General features: G+C 48.5%; 1 protein-coding gene across 4 annotated transcripts; it reads left to right on the top strand.

Annotated features, from left to right (window-relative positions):
• Window positions 1-5315: 5315 nt before the first annotated feature.
• Window positions 5316-24069, top strand: Dhodh (dihydroorotate dehydrogenase (quinone)). Of its 4 annotated transcripts, XM_029532357.1 has the most exons (11): window positions 5316-5644; window positions 7606-7818; window positions 9861-10060; window positions 11857-11939; window positions 17880-18067; window positions 18459-18572; window positions 19155-19308; window positions 19445-19604; window positions 20083-20133; window positions 21946-22046; window positions 22144-24069. In XM_029532357.1, exons 1-10 carry the CDS (start codon window positions 5624-5626, stop codon window positions 22004-22006), a joined length of 1245 nt encoding a protein of 414 aa, XP_029388217.1. In that variant the 5' UTR covers window positions 5316-5623; the 3' UTR covers window positions 22007-22046; window positions 22144-24069. The 4 variants fall into 4 exon arrangements, with proteins under 4 accessions (XP_029388217.1, XP_029388216.1, XP_021076129.1 ...); XM_029532356.1 differs by having other exon boundaries at window positions 21946-24069; XM_029532359.1 differs by having other exon boundaries at window positions 5616-5644; window positions 7531-7818; window positions 21946-24069.
• Window positions 24070-24096: the final 27 nt, after the last annotated feature.

Genomic DNA, 24096 nt, shown 5'->3' with positions numbered 1-24096 from the left:
GACCTTTGGAAGAACAATCAGTGCTCTTAATCACTGAGCCATCTCTCCAGCCCTTTTTTGGCTTTTCGAGACAGGGTTTCCCCGTGTAGCCCTGGCTGTCCTGGAGCTCACTCTGTAGACCAGGCTGGCCTTGAACTCAGAAATCCNGTAGACCAGGCTGGCCTTGAACTCAGAAATCCACCTGCCTCTGCCTCCCGAGTGCTGGGATTAAAGGCATGCGCCACCACGCCCGGCTGATACTTTTTTATGAAAAAGAAAAGTTTTCTGTTGTTATTTTCAAGACAGGGTCTCATTACGTATCCACGCATCCCTAGCTGTCCTAGAACTCACTATGTAGACCAGGATGGACTCAAACTCACAGAGATCCACTTGCCTCCACTCCTGAGTGCTGGTATTAAAAGCATGCATCACTATACCCAGAGAAGAAAACTATTCTCATTAAGTCCTGTAATTGATTTACAAGTTAAAAGATTTAAGCCGGACAGTGGTGGCGCACGCCTTTAATCCCAACACTTGGGAGGCAGAGGCAGGTGGATTTCTGAGTTTGAGGCCAGCCTGGTCTACAGAGTGAGTTCTAGGACAGTCAGGGTATACAGAGAAACCCTGTCTTGGAAAAAAAAAAGTTAAAAGATTTTATTTATTTTTATTTTATGTATACCATATACATGCCTGGTACCTTCAAGGCCAGAAGAAAGCTGGATCCAGCATGTGGATGCTGGGAATTGAACCTGGGTCCTCTGCGAGAACAAATGCTATTAACCATGGAGCCATCTCTCCAGCCCCCTATGATTGAGTTTTTCAAATAAATATTATCTTTGTCAGCCCAGTATTCTGGCAAAGGATTGTATCCAGGATGTATAAAGGGACTCAAAAGCAGCTAACAGGAGAATAAGTGATGCAATCCATAAATGGCAAATGCTCTGAGCCGACACTGCTCAGACAGCTGGCGGCTGATAAATACGGGGAGGGGAAGATGCTGCACGCCCTGTGTTAGGTAGGGATCGACTGAGTTGCCACAGAAATAAAAGAATAAACTGGCCTTCCACAGGAGCACTTTGTTCTTTTCTCAGCACAATGGAAGGTGATGGTCTCTCCACAGGAACAGGGACCATGTACATGTGGGGTTGGGGTCTTAGGGTTTTATAGGACTTTGGGGACAGAAGAGCCCAGTCCATCTGCAGGTCGTTTCCCCTGTAGTCAGGAAGTCATAGCTCCCAGCGGGTTTGTGTGGATCTCCTGGTCAGGAGCTTCCACAGATGTCATCCATCAATCAGCTTTCCTGCCCAGAGCCTCTCAGCCCAGCTGCTGCTTAGACACCATTAACCCTTAATCCTCAGCCATCAGGAGAATACAACCCAAATCTATGCTGGGAATCCATTTCACGTCACTCAGAATGGTCCTCATCAAAATCAGGGAAAGTTACCCTTGTACACTTGTCGGTGGGAGTGTAAACACGTGTAACCTGTGACAAACAATAGGGAGGTTCCTAAAAAACAAACAAGGATGCTATATGACTCCGCTATACGAAGACTAGGTGTATACCCACAGAGAATGAAGTCAGCACTCAGAAGAGAGTCATATATATATATGAAGGACTTTATTTGGCCAGAGAGAATGTGATCATGTCATTTGCCAGAATAATGGATGGAATTGAAAGTTTTCATGTTAAGCACAAATAAGTCAGATGCAGACGAAGAATTATCACATGGTTTCTCCCATCTGTAGAGGCTAGAATGTAAAGGTAATCTGGAACCAGTAGAGGAAACACTATGGGAAGTCAGGGGACTGGGGAGAGGGAGGAGAAGGAGGGGGTAAGAAAACTTAGGAGTATGAACTCACTGAAATAGGATACATTCATGTCTGGAAACACTATAGGCACTACAAGGAAGCTCTTTAATAGAACGGTAATGTGTATTGTTATAGTACACATTACGTAAAGAACATATAATACACATTATGTAAGAACATGCACATTATAATACATTGTGCAAAGAACATAGTTACAGGACACACTAGCTAATATGATGTAGTGAAGTAAATTAACATGTCTGTCATCTCAGAGTTGCCCCTGAAAACGCTTTTTGTGACAGGGATGTTGAGACGTACCATGCGGCAGGAACCCCACTTCCAGCAGCATTCTACTGCATACGAACATAAAGACTATTGCTGAGAAATCTCCAGGCTTGTGTGTCCTCCATGTTTGCTGCCACCGGGATTGGTTCGGATGGCTGTATTCTGTTTCTCACCTGCACAAAACCAAAGCCCCATGTGAACCGTATCTTGAAGTTCCTAGCCAGCCAGTCATAAAAGTCAGATAAACAGGTGAGGAAGAAAGGAACACAAATTAAACACAAACCATGCCAGAAACCAACAAAGCCCAAGCTTGGCCGAACCTAACAGCAGATCTGCCTGGTTCTGGCCTCTGACCACACAGCCTCCTTTGACTGTGGCACGCACGGTACATCACGCCATGGCGAAGCTTCAGTTCTAGAACCTGGTTTTGGTCATTGTTTTGCTGAAAACCCTTTGTTTAGAGAGAGTCCTAAACACTGGTCCTCCCCTGCTGCATGCCCTTCACTGATCTGCACACTGGCTCTCTTCTTTTGTGCCATAGATGTACACAAACGCTTGGCAGCTTTCAGGGTTGAGATGGCCATCGAAGCAGCCCAGCTAATGCCTAGTTTCTCTCTGCTGTGTTTGGTGGGTATATTATGGCGACTGAATTCAGGGCCCTGAGCATGGACTCTGCCACTGAGCTATGTACGTACCCATCTCTTAGTGCCTTTATGCATTTTGAAAACCATTCCAGAAGCAGACATCAACACTGTAAGTCCTCTAAAGAACAGAATCTGAGGACACATCCCTTAGTTTTAAAATGTTGCAGTATTCTATTGAAGGGTGTAGCATAGTCCACACTCTGCAAAGGTCTAGTTAGGGAAAGAATTAAATAATTGTTGTTAGTAGTAAGAGGAAAAATGTCACCACAGAGGGACAGACAGCTTGAGAGGGAGAAGGTTCAGATGAGCAATGTATTTGAGTTGAACCAGGAGTGAAGGCCATCTCACTTACAAAAAACAAACTCATCACCATTCCCAGACTGACCAGAGAGACCCTACTAACCCGAAAGGCATGACTATAATACAATCCCTAGAGCAAATGACTGCCAGCCAAGGCGATGAGACCCAGCAACGTCATCTGCTGGTGCTAATGGAGCTGTGAAGACCTCGCAGGGCAAGTGCACCTAAATGAGTCACAACCTCAGATCCAGCACTGTAGAAGGTAATGAAAGGGATTCCAGAAACGTCTGTGACTTCTTAAAAACAACACACACACACACACACACACACACACACACACACACACATACACACACACCAAAGCTGTCTATGATAAACTTATACCCTATGCTATACCAAGTGGGAACACTGAAAGCATTTCCTCTAAAATCAGGAATGAGTAAAGGCCCACTCTTCAGCAGTAGAGCACTGAGATTATTCACTAGAGAGCAATGAGGCAAGAGAAAGGACTAGAGGAGCTGCAAACAGGACAGAGAGAACTTAAGTGTCCTTATTTGCAGACAATATGAGCCTATACCTAAACAGCATTGAGAATTCTTCCGGAATAATCTAATAGACAATACCAACTTTCAGGAAAATAGCATGATATAAAACAAATACACCATGGTGGTATACACCTTTGATCCCAACATTAGGGAGCCAAAGGCAGGCAGACCTCTGAGGTCCAGGCCACAAACAAATAAACCCCAAATCAAAAACCAAAACCAAAATCAATGTAACAAAATCATCTGTGAGCAGTGAGAGAGCTTAGTGGGCAAAGGTGCTTGCTGCCAAGCCTGACAGCCTGAGTTCTGTCCCCAGAAAGCACGGGATGAAAAGACAGAACTGATTCCTGCAAGTTGTGCCCCGATCTCCATACATGTGCCATGACACACACACACACACACACACACACACACACTCAAAGTTGTCCTCTGGCCTACAAATGTCTGCCATAGCAGGCTTCTGCCTGGACTCACACACACACACAGAACAACAAATTTAAAACAAAAACAAGCAAACATTCAAACTCCTAGATAGGTCACTTCTAGGTATATTCCCTAAATCATCCAAGCTGGCTTATGACAGAGGTACCTGTACACCTATGGTTTTTTTTTTTTTTGAGCACTATTCATAACAGCCAATTTATGGAATCAATAACAGACATGTTATTGATATATATGATGCATATATGGTATGGAACAATATTCAACCATTAAAAAGAATAAAATGAGGTAATTTACAGGAAAATTTACGGGACTGGAGATCATGTTTCATGAAGCAAGCCAATCTCAGATCGCTAAATATGCTTTTTTTCTCATATGCAGAATACAGACCTTAAAAGGACTTATTTTTATAATTTATGTGTACACACACACACATCTGCCTGTTGGTATGGGAAAACCAGTACAGTGCCCCAGAAGAAATGTGATCCTGGAGTTACAGGCAGTTGTGAGCTACCTGATGTTGGTGCTGGAAACGGAACTTGGGTTCTCTCCAAGAACATCAAGTGCTAACAGCTGAGCTATCTCTCCAGCCTCCTGCAACCTGTCCCAAATTATGACCTAAAGTGGGGGAAGTATTATTTCAGAAAAGGAAGGGACCAGTGGGAAGGGGGACAAGTAGGAGCCAAACAGAAGGTTAAGGGTCAGTGTGGGTGCTTGAGAGAGGGCTCAACAGTTAAGAGCGCTGACTTCTCTGAGGGCGTGGGCCCAACCATCTGTAACTCCTGTTCCAGCGGATTCAATGCCCTCCTCTGGCCTCTGTAAACACTTGGCACAGAGGCATTTTGAGTGCTGAGGCAGAAGGATTGTTTAGCGAAACCTGGCCTACATCATAAGATTATCTTAAAAACAAAACCATATTTACTTATCAACACAGCAGAGCTTACTTTTTAAATCAGCGGGTAAATTTTTCTGTGTTTGCATGAGTGTACTTTTTTCTTCTCCTCCTCCATGTAGAGACAGGGTTTCTCCATGTAGCCCAGGCTCTCCTGAAACTCATTCTGTAGACCAGGCTGGCCTCAGACTCACAGAGATCTGCTTGCCTCTGCCTGCCGAGTGCTGAGATTAAAGGCCGGCGCCACCACTGCCCTGATAAACGAGGATTCTTAGGATTTCTGTTTCAGAAAGGGGGCTATGAAAACCATATCACAGCACCGGCAATAAAGACAACCCTGCGGAACCTTCGGGCTGCATCGCCCTTTGTTTCCTTCCCGGGGACAGGGAAGCATTAGGGTAGTGCGCACCAGCGGGCGCTGGGGTTGGTCTGCAGGCTTCGGAGGCGTCTGCTCACCACTCGAGGCTTTCGGAAGCCTCCTCCTCGCTGTTGCACCGAAGGAAGGATGCGCGACTTCAGAGCAGCGGCCCTTAGGAGGAGTGACAACGGCAAGACAGAGAGTAGGCACGTCCCGCCACGGAGCCTGGCTCCAGCAGAGCGCACGCGTTCAGCCGTCCAATTAACATTTAGGGGCGGGGCCAGGCCGGCTGGTGGGGCCGGGAGATAGGTGGAGCTATCCCATTATCCAATGGGATGCAGGCAGAGGCGGGCTTAGTGGCAGAAGGAGCATGGCGTGGAGACAGCTGAGGGTGAGTCCTGCGCGGGGAGGCTCACTCGTGGTGTGGCTAACCGGCGGGGAAGGCATGAGACTGGGAAACTGAAAGGCTGGGACCCTTGAAGTGTGGCCTGCACGGGCACAGCTAAGGGCATGCAAAAAGCAAGCGTGTGTGGGCAGAGGCTAGGCTGAGCCTGAGAGATCGTGGGCATTTTTCTTTTTTTGAGCTAAGTATCGGGCCTTTGTGAGGACACGATCGCCCACGCTCCAAGGCGGAATGAAATAAGACATGAGGCCACCCTTCTAGATCAAGTGTGGTTAGAATGGAAGTTCCATGCGAAGAGTCCTTAGTTGTGGCCCTGGTCTGGAAAAAGGGCTCAGATACTCGTGCTTGACTCTTGAGGAATTTCCGCAAACTCCCCGAGGAGGGAGAATGGTTTGTGTTGCAGGCAAATCTGACTATATCTGCTACTTCCTTGTTTAGTGGACAAATCCCGTTTAAAAAAATAAAAAAAGTGTAGGCGTGCGCACATGCGTGTGTGCACGTGAGTGCAGGTATCCTCTGAGACCAGATGTTTTGGATCCCCTAGAGCTCCAGTTGTGAGCCGCCTGACATGGGAGCTGGAACCGAACTCTGTTCCTCTGGCAGAGCAGCAAGTGTACTTAAACCAAAGCGGTTAACCAAATGTTGGCTGACACCTCTCTCTTTTCTCCTGCTTCCTTTAAAGCAGTGTTTTCCTTTTAGTTCCAAGCAGCGGTCTACCCCTTCCCCATGCCTTGGCCCCTCTCATTGGCCTCATCCACCTAGACATCTCTTCTCCAGCTGCTGCCTCCTCTTTAGCTTGGGTCTGACCTTTGAAAATCAGCTTTTACTTGCTTCCTCAAGAACCTTCCATGGTTTATCCCTTCATGTCACTTGTCATGGCTCTGTATTTACGTGGCCATTAGTTTGTCTCTTGGGTTACACTCTCCTGAAGGACAGGGACCACGTCTGGCTTGCTTGCCTTTGGTGAAGGATTGGATGAGTGCATTAGCCACTTAGCATGTGGCAGTGATAGTTATCATCAAGCATAGTGAACCACTTTTGAACTGGGGTTGTGGTTCTCTACCCAACAAGACTGAAGCTATGTTTATGTTGCAACCACTTTCATATTATACACAATATGACATTTCAGGCTGGTAACCTTTCTAGGTATAATTTTATAGTGTAAACAAACACCATGTTCTTACCACAGTATGAAGGAGAAATGAAAACATGCGTTTTAGTGTGTAGAAGTCAGAACGCCACTCACCCATATAGATGGTCAAGTGTTTAAGACTCTACTTAGAAATGATTGCCACAGGTGTGCACTGGTTTACAAGCAGAGCATCATAATCTTTCTGGTGAGGTTATAGGAATGATGACTTATTCCTGGTACTGTTTTGTGTAAGCTGTACAGTTGTCCTTCAATTACAAGGTGCCAATATTCCTGGAAAGGTCTCTGTGTATATGTAAAATCATGTGGGAGGTAGTTGGTGTTTGAGGTGAGCTATATATAACTTGTCCCTTGGCTCAGATAATAGGAAGTTTTTGTTAAAACCTACATAAATATCAGTAGCAAAGTTTAAACATCATACAGCACACAGGGAAAGTAGCGTGTCGGCTTTAAGCAAGGAAGAACACTGACAGGGCTGATTTCTCTGCACCAAGTCTATTAGCATTGTTCCCTCATTAACTAAATTTTTTCCCATATGGCCCCTAGGGGGCAGTATGCCTGCCTTGAAACTCCCCTGGCTGATCCCTTGATTCAGGGCTAGAACGTGTGAACTGTGTAGACAGAAGCTCTACAAAGACTGGTGTGTGCGTGGACAGGAAATGAAGGGGTCAATGTAAGCAGAGAAGGGCTTTTGCTTCATGCAGATGTTATGTCCTCTCCGTAGGTGTGAAGGGCCAGGAAGGGTGCTGCGTCCCGTCCTGATGGGGGTCCCCGGGGGCCCTTTCTTTTCCCCCACTAGAAGCGGGCCCTGGATGCAGCCATCATCCTTGGGGGTGGAGGACTTCTCTTCACCTCTTACCTGACAGCCACGGGGGACGACCATTTCTATGCTGAGTACCTGATGCCAGCTCTGCAGAGGCTGCTCGATCCAGAGTCAGCCCACCGACTTGCTGTTCGAGTCACCTCCCTGGGGCTCCTTCCTCGAGCTACATTCCAGGACTCTGACATGCTGGTAGGTGCCCCTGGATCACCCTGTGTCACATTTGGTTGCCCTGGGGGAGGTCACGTTTTTCAGCTTTGTATAACATCTCTGCTGTGACTATGCTATTGAAAACCAGAGCTACAGGTTCACAGGCCGCTGGAGTCTGAAGGCCAGACTGAGAAAGCATCTTTTCTTATGTGTTACACCCTGAACATGCAGAACAGCACTTAGGTATAGGTCTCTAATCCTCACAACTATTCTTTGAGATAGGTCCTATTCTCGTCTCTATCTACAGATCAGCAAAACCATTGTGCAGACTAAGTAAGTGACTTGCCCAAAGTCACGCAGCTAGTTTGTGGCAGGACTGGGATTCAAACCCATGGAGTCGAACGGCGGTGTCCAACCTTGGCCACTGTCCTGCCTTGCTGAGATCCTGGGCCTGAGCAGGGACATCTTCTGGAGTCATTAAACAGCTAATGGGTGCAGGGGGACAGTGTTGGCAGGGAAGGGCTGTCACTTGTAGATAGCGTGTTATCTGTCTAGGTGGGTGTGAAGGCTTGGTAGAGAGGATGCTAGAACCTGGCCTGACGGGTCAGAGTCAGGCCCTGTATGTTGTGTCAGGTTGAGGACTTAAGTCGTAGGCAACCACTTGCCCCAGCCACATTCAGCCCCAGCTCCTTCCTCTGGCCCGCCTGGCCCCATTGTTGCAGTGTGGTTGGGTTACTGCAGGACACTTTAGGGAAAGCACGCACCCTCCCAACATCTGCTTCCCGTCTTCACTTGGCAAGTCTAAGGCACTTCTTACCAAATGGGAGACAGAGGTGATTTGAACACGGGAACCCAGCAAAATGTCCCGCGGGCCTCTCTGGGGGAAGAGTCACTGTTGAGAATCTAGGGCCCTTTGCTACGTATGTTTCCTTTCCATCCCTGATGGTTCTTCACATCCCATAGCAGACAGTCTCCAGCCTTGGAACCAGGGTGAAGGGGAGCCAGAAGGAGGTGAGGGCAGGCTTGGGTGACAGGTTATGACAGAGCCAGTGTGCTTCTTCCATGGTTTCTCTGAATGCCACCTTTTTTCTTTTGAGATGGGTTCACGTTGTCCAGGTTGGGCTCAAACTTGTGGGCTCAAATGATTTCTGAGCCTCACTTCCCGAGTGAGTGGCTGGGACCATATAATAGTTCCCACTCTATTCCCAGAGGCCTTACCCCTCCATAGCAGGGCCAGCTGATCCTCTTAGCCCACTCTACCTACCTCTTCCTTGCTTTTTCCTAACTCCCCAGTTCTCTTTCGAGAGTAGACTCTCCGGGAAGGTGCGGGGGCTTTTGAGATGCTTGGCTGCCCCGGCCTCCTGCTTGACCAGTTTAACCATAGTCCCAGAGAGGCTTGACGGCGCCCAGGCTCAGTCATGCAGCCAGGGTTGAGGACAGCTACCCTCAAGGAGGCCCATTAAGGCTGCTCTTCCTGCCTCAAGCTCCTGAAGTGCTGTGTGCACGCTTACTTTTCCCCGCGGTCTTTCTCAGCTCCTGCTTTCAGGGCCATGTGGCTTCTCCCCTGGAAACAGTTCCCTCGCCTTTAAGAGCTCACCGCAGCCAGCAGCAGCATCTGCTGATGTCTTCTCTCCAGCTCTCTATGGTGCTTTTTGGCAGTTGTAGAGGAAGGGTCAACTGGGGCTTGTGTGATAGGCTGGTTATAGGCTTTGCTGCATGGGTACCCATTGGTGTCAGAGTGGCATGACCCAGAGGCTGTCACCAATGACCCCCCCCCCTTCTCCTGCCCAGGTTGAGCCGCTAATAAGATATCCTGTAATTGTACAAGATAGCTCCTGTCTCCTATTTACTTGTGGTGGGACATTGCCTCTCGCCCAGCCTTGAGACCCCATGGTGACAGACTCCAGCAGGCACCAAAACACCTGCAGAACCCTACAGAGGTTCCTCCAGAAGATCCCTATTCTGGGGGACCAGCGATGCTTGCTTAGCAAGCTCCGGGGGAATTCTGATACAGGATGCTGGGAACCCTGCTGTGAGACCACTTGGTGTAGCCTTGTGTATCTCTGACTTTATCTCCTTCCCAGGAAGTGAGAGTCCTGGGCCGTAAATTCCGAAATCCAGTAGGGATTGCTGCAGGATTTGACAAGCACGGGGAAGCTGTGGATGGACTGTATAAGCTGGGCTTTGGTTTCGTTGAGGTGGGAAGTGTGACTCCCCAGCCTCAGGAAGGAAACCCCAGGCCCCGAGTATTCCGTCTCCCCGAGGACCAAGCTGTCATTAACAGGTAGGTGGGGCTCAGCATTGCAGAGCTATCTTCTCCTCTGTTGGGATCTCTGCTGGAAGACCTGCCTTGTGTTTTTCTCAGGTGACAGAGCAGTGTTTCTCACCCTTCCTAAGGCTGCGACCCTCTACAGTTCCTTGTGTTCTGGTGACCCCTCTCCCCCAACCATAAAGTTATTTTTCATTGCTATTTCATAACTGTAGTTTTGCTACTGTTATGAATCGAAATGTGAATATCTGATATGTAGTTATGGGACCCCTGGAGAAGAGGTTGCGACCCACAGGTTGGGACTGCTTGTGCTAGGTGGGTATTCTGTCACTGAATATTCAGGAGTTAGGAAAAAGTGAGGAACTGAAGAGGTAGGTAGAGTGGACTAAGAGATCAGCTGGCCCAGCTGTGTGCCTGGCAGAGATCTCAGCCCAACCTTGGGAAACAGAGATGATGGTTTTCCCAGGTGCTCTGAGGGTTGGCGCTTCTCATGGAGAACGGCTTGGGAAGAGGAAGGCCAGCAGACTTTACAGTGTGTGTTTAAAATACTGTTGCTCCATTGACTTTGTCTGGTGCTGGCCTATAGAAATATAATGATTGCACGTGTAATTTAAAATAATCTAATGACTACATTAAAAACTGGAAAAGGAACTCGGTAATACATTTATAATCATTACAATTTAATTATAAACAATTTGTTCTAAAGCCATTTTAGCATGCCGTCAATGCAAAAATCATTGGCTAAGGATTCTCCTGTTTTTCTTTCTTCTTTCTTTCGACTGCTGGCCCTCCAGTACCCTGAGCTGGTGGGCACATCCTGTCAGCAGCCCTGGGACTGCACAAGTCACCCTGGCTTTCAATGAGCAAGGTTTTCACAGTGTACGGCCGCTCTTAGGAGGAGGAGTCCTGCTAGCTGGATAAAGTCTTGCCTTTGTTCTGTGCAGTCAGTAAGACCACAGAGGAAAGACCTTTCTACTTTTTGCTAAGGGATTTTTGGAGAGCCTCCTTGTGGGGCTTTTAGCTGGCGTGTGGCTGTGCTTCCTACAAGTCACCCATCTTTCTGTTGCATTACAGGCAGGGACCGATGTCTTTGGGAATGGCCAGGCAACATACATGTGTTTCTGACTGGCCGTTACAGGTGACTTCCGGTCTCAGGGTAGTGGTCCTCAGTAGAGTCTTGTGGGACAGGGGGTGGTGAGGGACAGGCGCCTATGCTCTCAGGCACTTGTACACTTTACCTTCTTGCTCATGTATGTGATATGTGTTTGGTATGGGCCTGCTGAAGGGATGGGTGAGTATTTACTATGCCAGCAGGTCGACACGCCACCGTCTATGCTGTTTTCTGGCTGTAATCAACAGAGTGATGTGTCCAGATCCCATTAGTTATCAGTCTTGTTGCCGAGACAAAACATGAGTAGAAAGCAGCTTCAGGAAGGGAGGGCTTATGCGGCTCACAGTCTGAGGGTACAAGCCTCACAGTGGCAGGAGCCTGGGACAGTGGGTTGCTTTGCACCCACAGGGAAGAGGCAGAGTGAAGAGCACTAGTTCCTGAGTCACTTTCTCCTTACTCAGTTTGGGACTTGAGCCTGTGGGATGGTGCTGCCCACATTCATGGTGGGTCTTCCTGCAACATTAAACTTTCTGGAAACAGTTGCAGACACACCAGGTGTGTTTCCATGGTGATTCTAAATCACATCCAGTTGACAATGAAGAATAACCAGTGGTGACGGCATGGGGGTGGTCTCCGCGCCGCCTTTTCTACATTGTCACCCTCTAACTCCGCCCCTCCACCGTGTCTTTATGTGCACCAGGTATGGATTCAACAGCCATGGACTCTCAGTGGTGGAACACAGGCTACGGGCCAGACAGCAGAAGCAGACCCAGCTCACCGCAGGTAAAGTCAGGGGCTGGGGGAGGGTCTTTCTTCCTCTATTTAAAAGAAACATGGAGCTGGGCGTGGTGGCGCATGCCTTTAATCCCAGCACTCGGGAGGCAGAGGCAGGTGGATTTCTGAGTTCGAGGCCAGCCTGGTCTACAAAGTGAGTTCCAGGACAGCCAGGGCTAAACAGAGAAACCCTGTCTCGAAAAAAACAAAAAAAACCAAACAAACAAAAAAAGAAACATGGGGAAAACATGGAAAGGGCACATGATTCAGCAATAGGAAGAGAACAAAAAATAGACCACACAAAGCAAGGCAGCCTCCTCCCATTCAGGGAATTGTCCAACTTCCACCTCAGCCTCAAAGGTCTTAAGTGAATGTCACAATTTAGCAGAACCCAAGTTGTGTCCTAACTCGGGAGTTTGGAGGCGAGCAGAGAGCATGTGTGAGCTAAGATGGGAGCAGGACCTAAGCGCCACCTTCCCACATCCCGCCCCACTGTCCTTTGGTCCACTGCGTTAACTGTGTATTCCGGGGAGAGCTAAAGCAGGAAGAAGTAGGGTTGTCCCTGTGTCCCCCCCCCCCCCCCAGGGCCAGCCGTCCTCATGACTCACTTTCCAAACAGCCTTCACTTTCGATGGCTTTTCACGGGGATGCTCCAGTCTGTTCTCTGTGGTCTGCTTTGTTCCCCGGGATGCATTTTAAGGTGGGTGTCCTGGGTGGCGGCAGCCTGCCCGTGGCTCCCCTAGTGTCTTCTGGAATCCACGGAGGCTTTCCTCCTTTGCCTCTGAAATAACTTTCAGGAGATCTTAGTATCATCTGATGTCCTCTTAACGTGATGGAAGCCGAGGACTGCTGCAGTTATTTGAGGAGCTAAGGGAGAAGGGGCTGAAGCGTTTGGCAGGTTCAGGTTGGGGTTGTAGGAAATGACAGTGTTTAAACCCCCCTGGCTTTGATAGAACCAGATCCTGCCAGCTCTGCAGAACCTTGAAGGTCTTAACATGATGTTCGTGGTTTGTCCTCTTCTGCCCCCTGCCTTCTGGTTCTTCTTCTTTTTTTTTTTTGTTTTGTTTTTTTCTTTTTAATACCCGCAGTGCTGTGTGTGCCTGCAGTCCTGTGCGTGCCCGCAGTGTTGTGCATACCTGCAGTGCTGTGCATGCCCGCAGTGTCTGTGCCCACAGTGCTGTGTGCCCACAGTGCTGTGCGTGCCCGCAGTGCTGTACGTGCCTGCAGTGTTGTCTGTGCCCACAGTGCTGTGTGCCCACAGTGCTGTGCGTGCCTGCAGTGCTGTGCGTACCCGCAGTGCTGTGTGTGCCTGCAGTAGTGTGTGTGCCTGCAGTGCTGTGCGTGCCCGCAGTGTTGTCTGTGCCCACAGTGCTGTGTGCCCACAGTGCTGTGTGTGCCTGCAGTGCTGTGTGTGCCTGCAATAGTGTGTGTGCTTGCAGTGCTGTGCGTACCTGCAGTGTTGTCTGTGCCCACAGTGCTGTGTGTGCCCGCAGTGCTGTGCGTGCCTGCAGTGCTGTGCGTGCCCGCAGTGCTGTGTGTGCCTGCAGTGTTGTGCATACCTGCAGTGCTGTGTGTGCCCGCAGTGTTGTCTGTGCCCACAGTGCTGTGCACGCCCGCAGTGCTGTGCTGTGCACGCCCGCAGTGCTGTGTGTGCCTGCAGTGTTGTCTGTGCCTGCAGTGCTGTGTGTGCCTGCAGTTCTTTATGTGCCTGCAGTGCTGTCTATGCTAACTTTACCACCCATTTCCCCATGTCCACCCTTCACCCTCAGTCAGTGCCCTTGCATTCACTAGAGTGAGGCCAAGTCCTGTGCCCATGCCCTGCCTGTTGCTGGCAGCTAGGAGCCTCTAGAAGCCTTTTGCCAGCACCATGCCTAGGAACAGGACAGAGGTCAATGGAAGAGATGGTGCTCTGTGAAGAGTAGTTCAGCCTTTCCTGACTCCCGCAGCCTGTATGTGTGGCCAGGTGACCACTAGTGAAAGGTCTGGTTATCTCAATCCAGTTCACTCATGCTAAAGCTCACACATGATCCTGGCTTGCTGGCTGCTAGACTTGAGAAACTTCAAGACCTTGTTCTGTATAATTTAGTCGAATCCCTTGCCCAGCCCACTTAGGAAATAAGTTACACAAATCTTACTTCGAAGATGATGACCAAGAAGTTGAAGGGGTGTGGGAAGGTGTTCCCCCCCCCCTTTTCATCTCAATTTTGTTAATTTGGATATTATCTCTCTTTTAGTTTGTTTGGATAACGGTTTGTCAGTCCTGTGATTTTTCTCAGTGAAACAACTCTTTGTCTCTTTGTTCGTTTCTATTTCATTGTTTTCAGCCCTGAGTTTGATTATTACTTTTGGGTGTGGTTTACTCTTTTTGTTCTAGAGCTCTCAGGGGTGCTGTTAAGTATGAGAGCTCATTTTTTTTTTAAATTTAGGCACTTTGTGCAATTAATGTGCTTCTTAGAACCCCCTTCATTGGGTCCCATAAGTTTGACTATGTTATTTTTTTCAATCAATTCTAAGAGGTGTTAAATTTTTGTCTTCAGTAGTAAGTTTTTCATTCAGTAGAGAGTTGTTGGGTTTCTGTGGCTTGTTGGCTTCCTTTTGTTTCTGATGTTGCTATCCAGCTTAATCTGGGGTGGTTATAGGATATAGGGGTTATTTCAATATTCTTAAGAGACTCACTTTGTGTCAAGTATGTGGTCAATTTTAGTGAAAGTCCCATGAGTGAAGGTATATTCTTTTGAGCTTGGATGAGATGCTTTGCATCTACCTGCTAGGTCCATTTGGTTTTATGATATCAGTTAGCTCCAGCATTTTCCTGTTTAGTTTTTGTCTGGATGATCTGCCTCTTGGCAAGAGCTGGGTATTAGTGTCTCCCACTATAAGTGTGTGAAGGTCAGTGTGTGATTAAAGCTGTAGTAGTGTTTCATTTATGAACTTGGGCGCCCCTGTGTGTGGTACACAGGTGTTAAGAACTGGTGGATCACCGGGCGGTGGTGGCGCACGCCTTTAATCCCAGCACTTGGGAGGCAGAGGCAGGCAGATTTCTGAGTTCGAGGCCAGCCTGGTCTACAAAGTGAGTTCCAGGACAGCCAGGGCTACACAGAGAAACCCTGTCTCGAAAAACCAAAAAAAAAAAAAAAAAGAACTGGTGACTGGTGGATCTTTCCTTTGGTGACTATGTAGTGTCCTTCCCTACCTCCTTTGATTATTTTAGTTTGAATTCTATTTTGTCATGTCTACACCCACTTGCTTCCTTAGTCCATCTGCTTGGGAAATCTTTTTCCGTACTTTTACTCTGAGGGGATGTCTATCCTCGATGTTAAAGTGTTTCTTGGATGCAGCAGAAGGATGGATCTCCTTCCTTCCTTCCTTCCTTCCTTCCTTCCTTCCTTCCTTCCTTCCTTCCTCCCTCTCTCCCTCCCTCCCTCCTTTCTTTCTTTCTTTCTTTCTTTAAAATTTGTTTAAGTATATGAGTACACTATAGCTATCTTCAGACACACTAGAAGAAGGCATTGGATCCTACTACAGATGGTTGTGAGCCACCATGTGGTTGCTGGGAATTGAACTCAGGAACTCTGAAAGAACAGTTTGTGAGCCATCTTTCCGGCCTGGATCCTGTTTCTTAAATCAGTCTGTTAGTCTGTGTCTTCTTATTAGGAAATTGAGGCCATTGATGTTGAGAGGTATCAATGGTCAGCGTTCGCTGCCTCCTGTTGTTTTGTTGCTGTGGTGTGGGTTCCTCCCTTCTTTTGATTTGCTGGTCTGATATTGTTTACTCATGTTTTTTTCCTCAGGTGTAGTTAACCTCTTCTGGTTGAAGATTTCCTTCTGGCCTCTTCTGTAGAGCTGGATTTGTATATAGACCCTGCTTAAATTTGGTTTTATGTTGGAACACCTTTCTTTCTCCATCTATTGTGATTGAAAGTTCTGCAGGGTATAATAGTCTGGGTTTGCATGTCATCTCTTAGTTTATAGAACACCCATCCAGGCCCCTCTGGATTTTAGACTCGCTATTGAGAAGTCAGCTGTTATTCTAATAGGACTGTCTGCTTTTATATGTTATCAGTCTTTTCCTCTTACAGTTTTTGCTATTCTTTCTTTTTTTTTCTTTACATTTTGTTTTTTGATTATTATGGGTAGCATGGAGCTTATTTTCTGGTCCAGTCTACTTGCTTATTGTACCATGACAGGCAAGGTAAATTTTCTTCTATGATTTTGTTGAGAATATTTTCTGTACCTTTGACCTGGGTCTCCTCTCCTTTTGCTAGCCCTATTATTCATAGATTTGGTCTTTTCATGGTGTCCCAGATTTCTTGGCTTTTTTGTGCCTATTTTTTCTTTGTTTTGTTTTGTTTTTTAAGATTTAACATTTGTTTGACTAAAGGTGTCTATCTCCTATCTGGTCTTTAATGCTTGAGAGTCTCTCTTCCATCTCTTGTATTACATTGGTGAGGCTTGCTTCTCAAGTTTCTATTCCAGTTCCTAAGGTTTGGATTTCCGACTTTGCCTCGGTTTGGGTTTCTTTCATGACTCCATTTCCTCTTTGGTGTCTTGAGCTGGTGTCTTCATTTCACCCTGTTTGTGTTTTATTGATTTCATGCTTATTCATATCCTTGATGAGGACCTGAGCATATTCCGAATAGCCGTTCTGATATCCTTGTCTTGAGTTCCCCTCTAGTGTGTTTCTCAGGGCCTCGTGTGGTATGGTTGCTGGGCTCTAGAGGAGACATGCCATCCTGGAGGCTGTTACTGGGTTTTTATGCTGCATGTAGGCATCTGGGTTTGATAAGCAGTTCAGCTACACATTTTTTTTTTTTTTTTTTTTTTTTTGAGACAGGGTTTCTCTGTATAGCCCTGGCTGTCCTGGAACTCTCTTTGTAGACCAGGCTGGCCTCGAACTCAGAAATCCGCCTGCCTCTGCCTCCCAAGTGCTGGGATTAAAGGCGTGCGCCACCACGCCCGGCCGGCATCTGGGTTTGAGAGCATTGTAATACCAGGTACTGATCTCTACTCTTGCCTTTGTTGTCTTCCATTCCCTGGTTTCTGTTGCCCTCCCCCCCAGGAGAGTGTGGTGGCTGTGGATTGCCTGGTAGTGAACGCTTCTGAGGTCCTGCCCGTGTGGCCGCTGTTCGTCCTGGGTAGAAAGTTTCTAGCTGTCGGGAGCAGCCACTGAGGAGGGAGCATGACCTAGAAAGTGGTGGTGCTGAGAGGGTCCACGGGGGGGGGGGGCGCACATGGGGTCTGCGTGGGGTGTCATGGCTGGGGATATCACTGGGGGATTGGGATTGGAGGACAGGAGGGAGGGTGAAGATTGCCTACCTGATCCCCTGACCAGTGGGGGTTGGAGGGTTTCCAGTGCCTTCTGCAGCTGGAGGGATGGGGCGGTGGAGGAAGCCTGGAGGAGATCTGTGTGATCTGCTGGGAATGGGGCCTCACTAAGTTTCTGAAGCTGCTTTTTGGTTTGGGGGCCTGTTGTTAGGGGCCTCGTGTAAGCTAAGCATGTGCTCCAACACCAGATGATATCTCCATGGCCCTGCATTTGTTTGTTTTTGTAGGGTCTCTTGTAGCCCACATTGGCTTTGAACTCGCTATGTTGCTGAGAATGACCTTGAACTCCTGATTTTCATGCCTATATCCCCTAAGAACTGAGATTACAAGTGCCCACTATGCCTAGTTTCCTATAGCTTTTCTGTGATTTCTAGTGCTTAGGACTTCTCATTTCTCCATTTAAATTTCAAAAGAGGAAAGGCTCAGTGCGCTCACACACTTGCTAACCACACAGCCTTGATAAGCTAGTTCTCAATCACACACAGCGTTGATAAGCTAGTTCTCAGTCATCAGGCTGATTCACCATCTCTGTCATCTGGTTTAAGAAAGTTTGGATTTGGGGACCTCCAACCTGTACTTAAAATTTTTCCTGGTAAACTGTGGGGACAAACTTGGTATTTACAGATGGGCTGCCTCTGGGAATAAACCTGGGGAAGAATAAGACTTCAGTGGATGCTGCTGCAGACTATGTACAGGGTGTTCGCATCCTGGGCCCCTTGGCCGACTACCTGGTGGTAAACGTGTCCAGTCCCAACACTGCTGGCCTGAGGAGCCTACAGGGAAAGACTGAGCTGCGCCGCCTGCTGTCCAAGGTGTGTCCAAGCTGTTCTTCACACCTGGCCTAGGAACCCTCACCACACCTTCCCCAAGCTCTCCGATCTCTCACATCTCCAGTCCTCGGCAATAGGCAGTTAAGTGTTACAAAGCCACAGGCTAGCCAGAGCAGGCACGCCTCTCCTTGGGATAATTACTGGTGCTTTAGACAGTTAACTGTTATAGCCACAGGTTAGCCAGAGCAGGCACATCTCTCCTTGGGATAATTGCTGGTGCTTTAGGCAGTTAACTGTTATAGCCACAGGTTAGCCAGAGTAGGCACGCCTCTCCTTGGGATAATTGCTGGTGCTTCAGTTGACTATATGTAAATTACTGATATGCCCTGCTGGGCTGTGCTCTGAGGTCCCTGTCTCTGGCTTGTCAACCTAGGTGCTGCAGGAGAGGGACGCCTTGAAGGGACCTCAGAAGCCAGCGGTGCTGGTGAAGATCGCCCCTGACCTCACAGCCCAGGACAAGAAGGACATCGCCGGCGTGGCCAGAGAGGTCTGAGTCAGGGCGGGGCGGGCAGGGGCGGCCTTCATTGTCCGTTGCCTGCTGGATAATGTCCTGGCTGGTGACTTCCTTTCTGTGATGTGGAAGGCTGTCTGTCTGTCTGTCATTGTATAGTTTATTTTGGTGGCAAACAGTGAGTTTGAAGACATGTCTGATGAGTCTGTTTCTTGTTCCTGATGCACAGTCACCCAGAAAGGATGTGCTAGCTTTTCTGCCACTCTCAGCTGGGACTGGAACTTTGTCTAAGCCCTTCTCCATCGAGTCTGAGCACCAGGCCTCTGACTAAGGAGGGAAGTGGGAACCCATGGGCCCAGCAGTCCTGGACTTAAATCCTGGTTCTTCTTCCTACTGCCTGAGGGCCTCAGATACGATTGATTCTCCCAATTGAGTCTCCCAGACAGCTTGCTCTAAGGGACCAACCCTGCTTAGGCACTGTGATGGGCTCAGTGTGAGACAGCTTGTTCCAGTAGCTTCTCCAGTCAAGATGTAGGTGAGGGCAGCCTGGGAGAGTCTTGGTTTCTTTGAGTCCCTCAGGTCCATGCCTTAAGGCTGTTTGTCTGTCTCACACTGTAGCTTGGCATCGACGGACTGATCATCACAAACACCACAGTGAGTCGCCCTGTTGGCCTCCAGGGTGCTCTGCGCTCTGAGACAGGGGGACTGAGTGGGAAGCCACTCCGAGATCTGTCGACCCAGACCATCCGGGAGATGTACGCCCTCACCCAAGGCAAGGCGGCTTTGGATGTGTGTGGAGCCCAGGTTCTTCCCGAGTCCTCTGTGTTTGCTGGGGCTGGGGGCTGAGGCCAGATGGAGACCTGGGTCCTTACGCCTTCCTTCCTGGGGTTGCTGTGTGTTCTCTGCAGGCAGGATTCCCATCATTGGGGTTGGTGGTGTGAGCAGCGGACAGGACGCCTTGGAGAAGATCCAGGCGGGGGCCTCCCTGGTGCAGCTGTACACGGCCCTCACCTTCCTGGGGCCGCCAGTCGTGGCCAGGGTCAAGCGTGAGCTGGAGGCCCTTCTCAAGTGAGTGGAGCTGGATGCAGCTTGAGACAGGGAAGTTAGTCAGAGAAGTTAGAGAGTGACACTTGTCGTCGGTCTGTTGTGCACCCCCAAAGGGCTGGAGGGAAACACTGATGGCAGGGTGGGAAGATTTTCTTTGCTGCACTTTTGACCAAGGACCAACAGTGCCAAGTGAATTCAGAATGAGTCTGTGGCAGTCCTGGGTACCAGGCAAGACTTGCCGCTTTCTTGGGTCCCGGGGGATGGAGGAGTCCTAGCAGAACAAAGCAGGTAATGAATTTACATCCACTCAGTGTCTGGGAGCTGCAGGATGTAAAGTTACCTTCCTTGCTGCACAGAAGGCCTAAGTGGATTTTTGTGCAGCTGCCTGGGTGAGGGGAGAGTAAAGGTCCCAGGGTGTGTTGGATGTGGGACAGTGTAAGCAGTGTGCTTATGGGGATCGTGGGCTCCTTCAGTAACAGGCTGTTGCTTTTCTTTCCAGAGAACGGGGTTTTAACACAGTGACAGACGCCATCGGAGCAGATCACCGCAGGTGACGGTACCGTCCCAAGCCCCACCCAGAACGTGCCTACCAACTGTGTGACTGTGTAACTGTGCAAGCTGTGTGACTGCGTCATGAGAGGAAGAGCTGTCTCAAGCCATGTCCCTTCAACTGTGGCCTGGATTGACTGCACAAGCCAGTCATGGGCATCACTAGCCAGTGAAGGAATTCTCTAATCATTGAATGAGCTCACAAATCCTACTGTCTCTAGATCTAAATTTCACTGATTAAATGATTAATTGAATCCTAAATCTCTAGATCTGAGTCCTGGGATGGTTCAGTATCATAAGGACATTGGCTTCTTGGGAGGAAAAATCATGGAGAAAATAAAGCCATTTAAACCTGTTCTAAATCACATCCCTTCTTGGGGGCCAAGTCTCTGCCGGGATTCTGAAGGTCCTCCTGGTCTGTAGGGGGCTCCCCAGGACTCTACCTTTCAGCTGACCTTGGCTTATTTTACATTTCTGACTTTGAGACGATTTCAAGTGTAGTCAAAAGTTGCAGGGATGTGTGTCCTTCATTCTGATCCACCAGGGGTCACTGTTTGTCAAGTGGCTTCTATCCCCCCCTTTCTCTGCAAATAAACATACACACAGAACAGCACTAGAACCTATTGTTACTGCTTAAACAGTTTTGTTTTTCTTTTTCTTTTCTTTCGAGACAGGGTTTCTTTGTGTAACAACCTTGGCCGTCCTGGAACTTGCTTTGTAGACCAGGCTGGCCTGGAGCTCACCTATAATGTGTACCACCACGCCTAGCTACTGGCTGAAGCCTCTCAAAGACAGTGTCTTCACGGCTCTCCCCAAGAGTGCCTCGGCACACTTCTCACACACACTTTACATTTCAGAATCACCCTGTCTATTTTTTTTAAATTTATTTATAAATTTATTTTATTTATATGGGTACACTGAAGCTATCTTCAGATACACCAGAAGAGGGCATCAGATCCCATTACAGATGGTTGTGAGCCACCATGTGGTTGCTGGGAATTGAACTCCGGACCTCTAGAAGAGCAGTCAGTGCTCTTAACCACTGAGCCATCTCTCCAACCCCCAAAGTCACTGTCTTAGGATTTTTATTGCTGTGATAAAATACTGTTACCAGCAGCAACTTGGGGAGGACAGGGTTTATTTGATCTTACAGTTCTGGGCATACTCCATCACTAAGAGAAGTCAGGGCAAGGTCTTGAGCAGGACAGGAACTGATGCAGAGGCCATGGAGGAGCGCTGTCTACTCGCTTGCTCGTGGTTTGCTCAGCCCGTTTTCTTATAGTACCCAAAACAACTTGCCCAAGGGTGGGACCACCCACAGTGATCAGGGCCCTCCCATATCAATCATTAGTCAAGAAAGTGCATCGAAGGCTTACCCACAGGCTAATCTGGTGGGGAATTTGCTCAACGAGGGTCCCTCAGCTGATTAATTCTAACCTGCATCAAGTTGACCTAAAAACTCGCCTGCACATGATGCATTATTTTCGAAGATTAAAACATACGGTATTCTCAAATTTGTCAAAGTTCCTCTTTTCTCAGACCTCACTCTGCAGAAGTGATTTCCATTTGCAGAATGTCTACTCAGACTCCCCTGTGCATGGAAGCATCCACGAATGTGTCCACTGTGCTGTGGGTAGTCTGCGCTTACAGTTGTTCAGCCTTTCATCTGGTAACACAAGACAGTCTGTTGTAGCTTCGCTGTTGCAAGATGGCGATGTTGCCTCCTGTGAGTCTGGCTGTCTGCCAGTAAGATGTACATAGCCAGTGCTCTTCTGTGATCACTTGATGATTTCCAGTATTCGATGTCTCCTAGAGCTGCAGTGGACACCCTCGTCCAGGCTCCCGGACCCTGCTTGGGAGTGAAGTGGAGTTAAGTGGTACTGGTGTTGAGAACTGTCATGCTGGTCAGCCCTGGTGAGTCACACTTGGAGAAAGTCAGCCGGCTAACCCATTGACTTCCCTGATGACCTGCTTCTTGGGTGGGTTCTGTGCCAGCTACTTTTTTGTCCAGTTGCCCGTGAAGACTTGAACAGGAGAACATGCTGTCCACACAGAAAAGTGGGAGGAGATGGACAGGCTGTGTAGCAGTCTGGGTATCTAATCTGGAGAGCTCATCGGATCACTGGTGGTGACATCATGGGCCGCACGACAGGGCTATCAAGTGGAGAGCTCATCGGATCACTGGTGGTAACATCGTGGGCCGCACGACAGGGCTATCAAGTGTGAGCTCTTTGGGCTCTGCTCTGAGTGGAGACGGCGGTCAGCCAGAAGCTCTGCTGGAAGAGGACCCTGCCCTCTAGCTCTGGGCCTTCCGCCCAGCCTTCTGACTTGGTTAGAGAAGGGCATCTCTACTTTGTACAATATGAGCTGGTGGAGCTAAGATCACTGCAACTGGCTATGGGCCAGATGCAGATTCCCGTCTAGGTCCACTGGAAAAGGAGCTAATGGGTACATCTGAAGGGCTCACCCAGCTGGGGCAGGAGGTCCCCAGCTGACTCACTGTGTCACTGAGGTGGGAGAAGTGGCAGTGACCGGGCCTGGGAAGAGTTACTTCAGGTCACTGCAGCTCGGTTCCTCCTTCAGGACTGCTTTGGGTTAAAGGTACCTGAGCAACTTTTAAAAGATGCCCACAATGTGCCAGGTTAATATTATGTTCTTATCAGCTATGGACAGCTGTAGAGTTTGTGTGCCTCAGTTTCCAAATGTGTAAGAAGGGGGTAAGGACAGTACCTATCTCAATTGTGGAGTCCTTAGAACATCGCTCGTTACATCCCAAACTAACGCTCTTTAGCTGCTATTTCTAATATTACCCATCATAAAAGTTTTGTATTGGTATGCCAGGGGGCAGGCAAGGCTTTTAAGGGATGAAATAACTTCTCAAAGCACAAGTCCAGAAGAGGCAGGCCCCAGGTTAAAAGTGTGACGACCAGAGCTGATCCTTGGGACCTAGGTTAAGAAACCAGCTGGGCGTCGTGTGTGCGTTGGAGCTCCTGGAGCTGAGGCAGCGGGGACAAGCAGGTCTCCCCGGGGCTCACTGACCACCCAGACTAGCCTACCGTTCCAGGTCAGTGTGAGACTGCCTCAAAATAAGAAGAGCAGATAGTGCCGGAGGAACGACATCCAAAGCTGTCCTCTGGCCCCCACATACATTCAAAGGACATGAGCACACATGCACACTAGAGAGAAGAATTTCTGACCAAGTCTTACTTAAAACTTATTTTTGTTTTCTGCAGTACTTGGGATCACCCCCAGGGCCTTGAGCATGCTAGGCAAGTGTTCTGCTACTGAGTTACAAGCCTGGTTCTACCAGTGCTTAAAAACAAACAATCGAAAGGTACGTCCTCGCCTGATGGGGGAGGCGGTTGCTGGCCTCCAGCCAGAGCTTTCTTCAAAGCCTGGTGGTAGCGTCTTTACAATACTGTGTCTGGCTTCTCCAGAGTGGCAGTCTACAAGGTTTTGCTTACGTTATAGGACTCAGGCTTGGCAGTTAAACCGTTGCTAAGCCACATTCACTGTGGGGTTGACAGTTTTCGCCCTAAATAATAGTATGCACAATTAAATATAAAGGACAGATATACTTTTAGGAAAGTTCATGGCTCTTTATCTGAAATTCTCATTTAACTGGGCATCTCATATTCTACCTGGCAGTTGTAGTTAAAATCAAGCCACTTAATCTAATCCACCGTTCAAGGGAGGGGAATTAGTTACCATATGCACATAGGTTCTTGTATAGCCAAGGCTGACTTAACACTTTTTTATGAAGCCCAGGCTGGCACTGAGGTTACATCCTCCGACCTACCCCTCAAGGGCTGAGGTGACAGTCATGTGCCACCACACCCAGCTCTAGGTTCTACTGGTGAACGGACATTAAAAAGTTGGTGGTTGGGGCTGGTGAGATGGCTCAGTGGATAAGAACACTGACTGCTCTTCTGAAGGTCCTGAGTTCAAATCCCAGCAACCACAT

The sequence above is a fragment of the Mus pahari genome, chromosome 20, assembly GCF_900095145.1.
Source record: "Mus pahari chromosome 20, PAHARI_EIJ_v1.1, whole genome shotgun sequence".
NCBI classification, from domain to species: Eukaryota; Metazoa; Chordata; class Mammalia; order Rodentia; family Muridae; genus Mus; species Mus pahari.
This window is presented reverse-complemented; position numbering and strand designations above follow the sequence as displayed.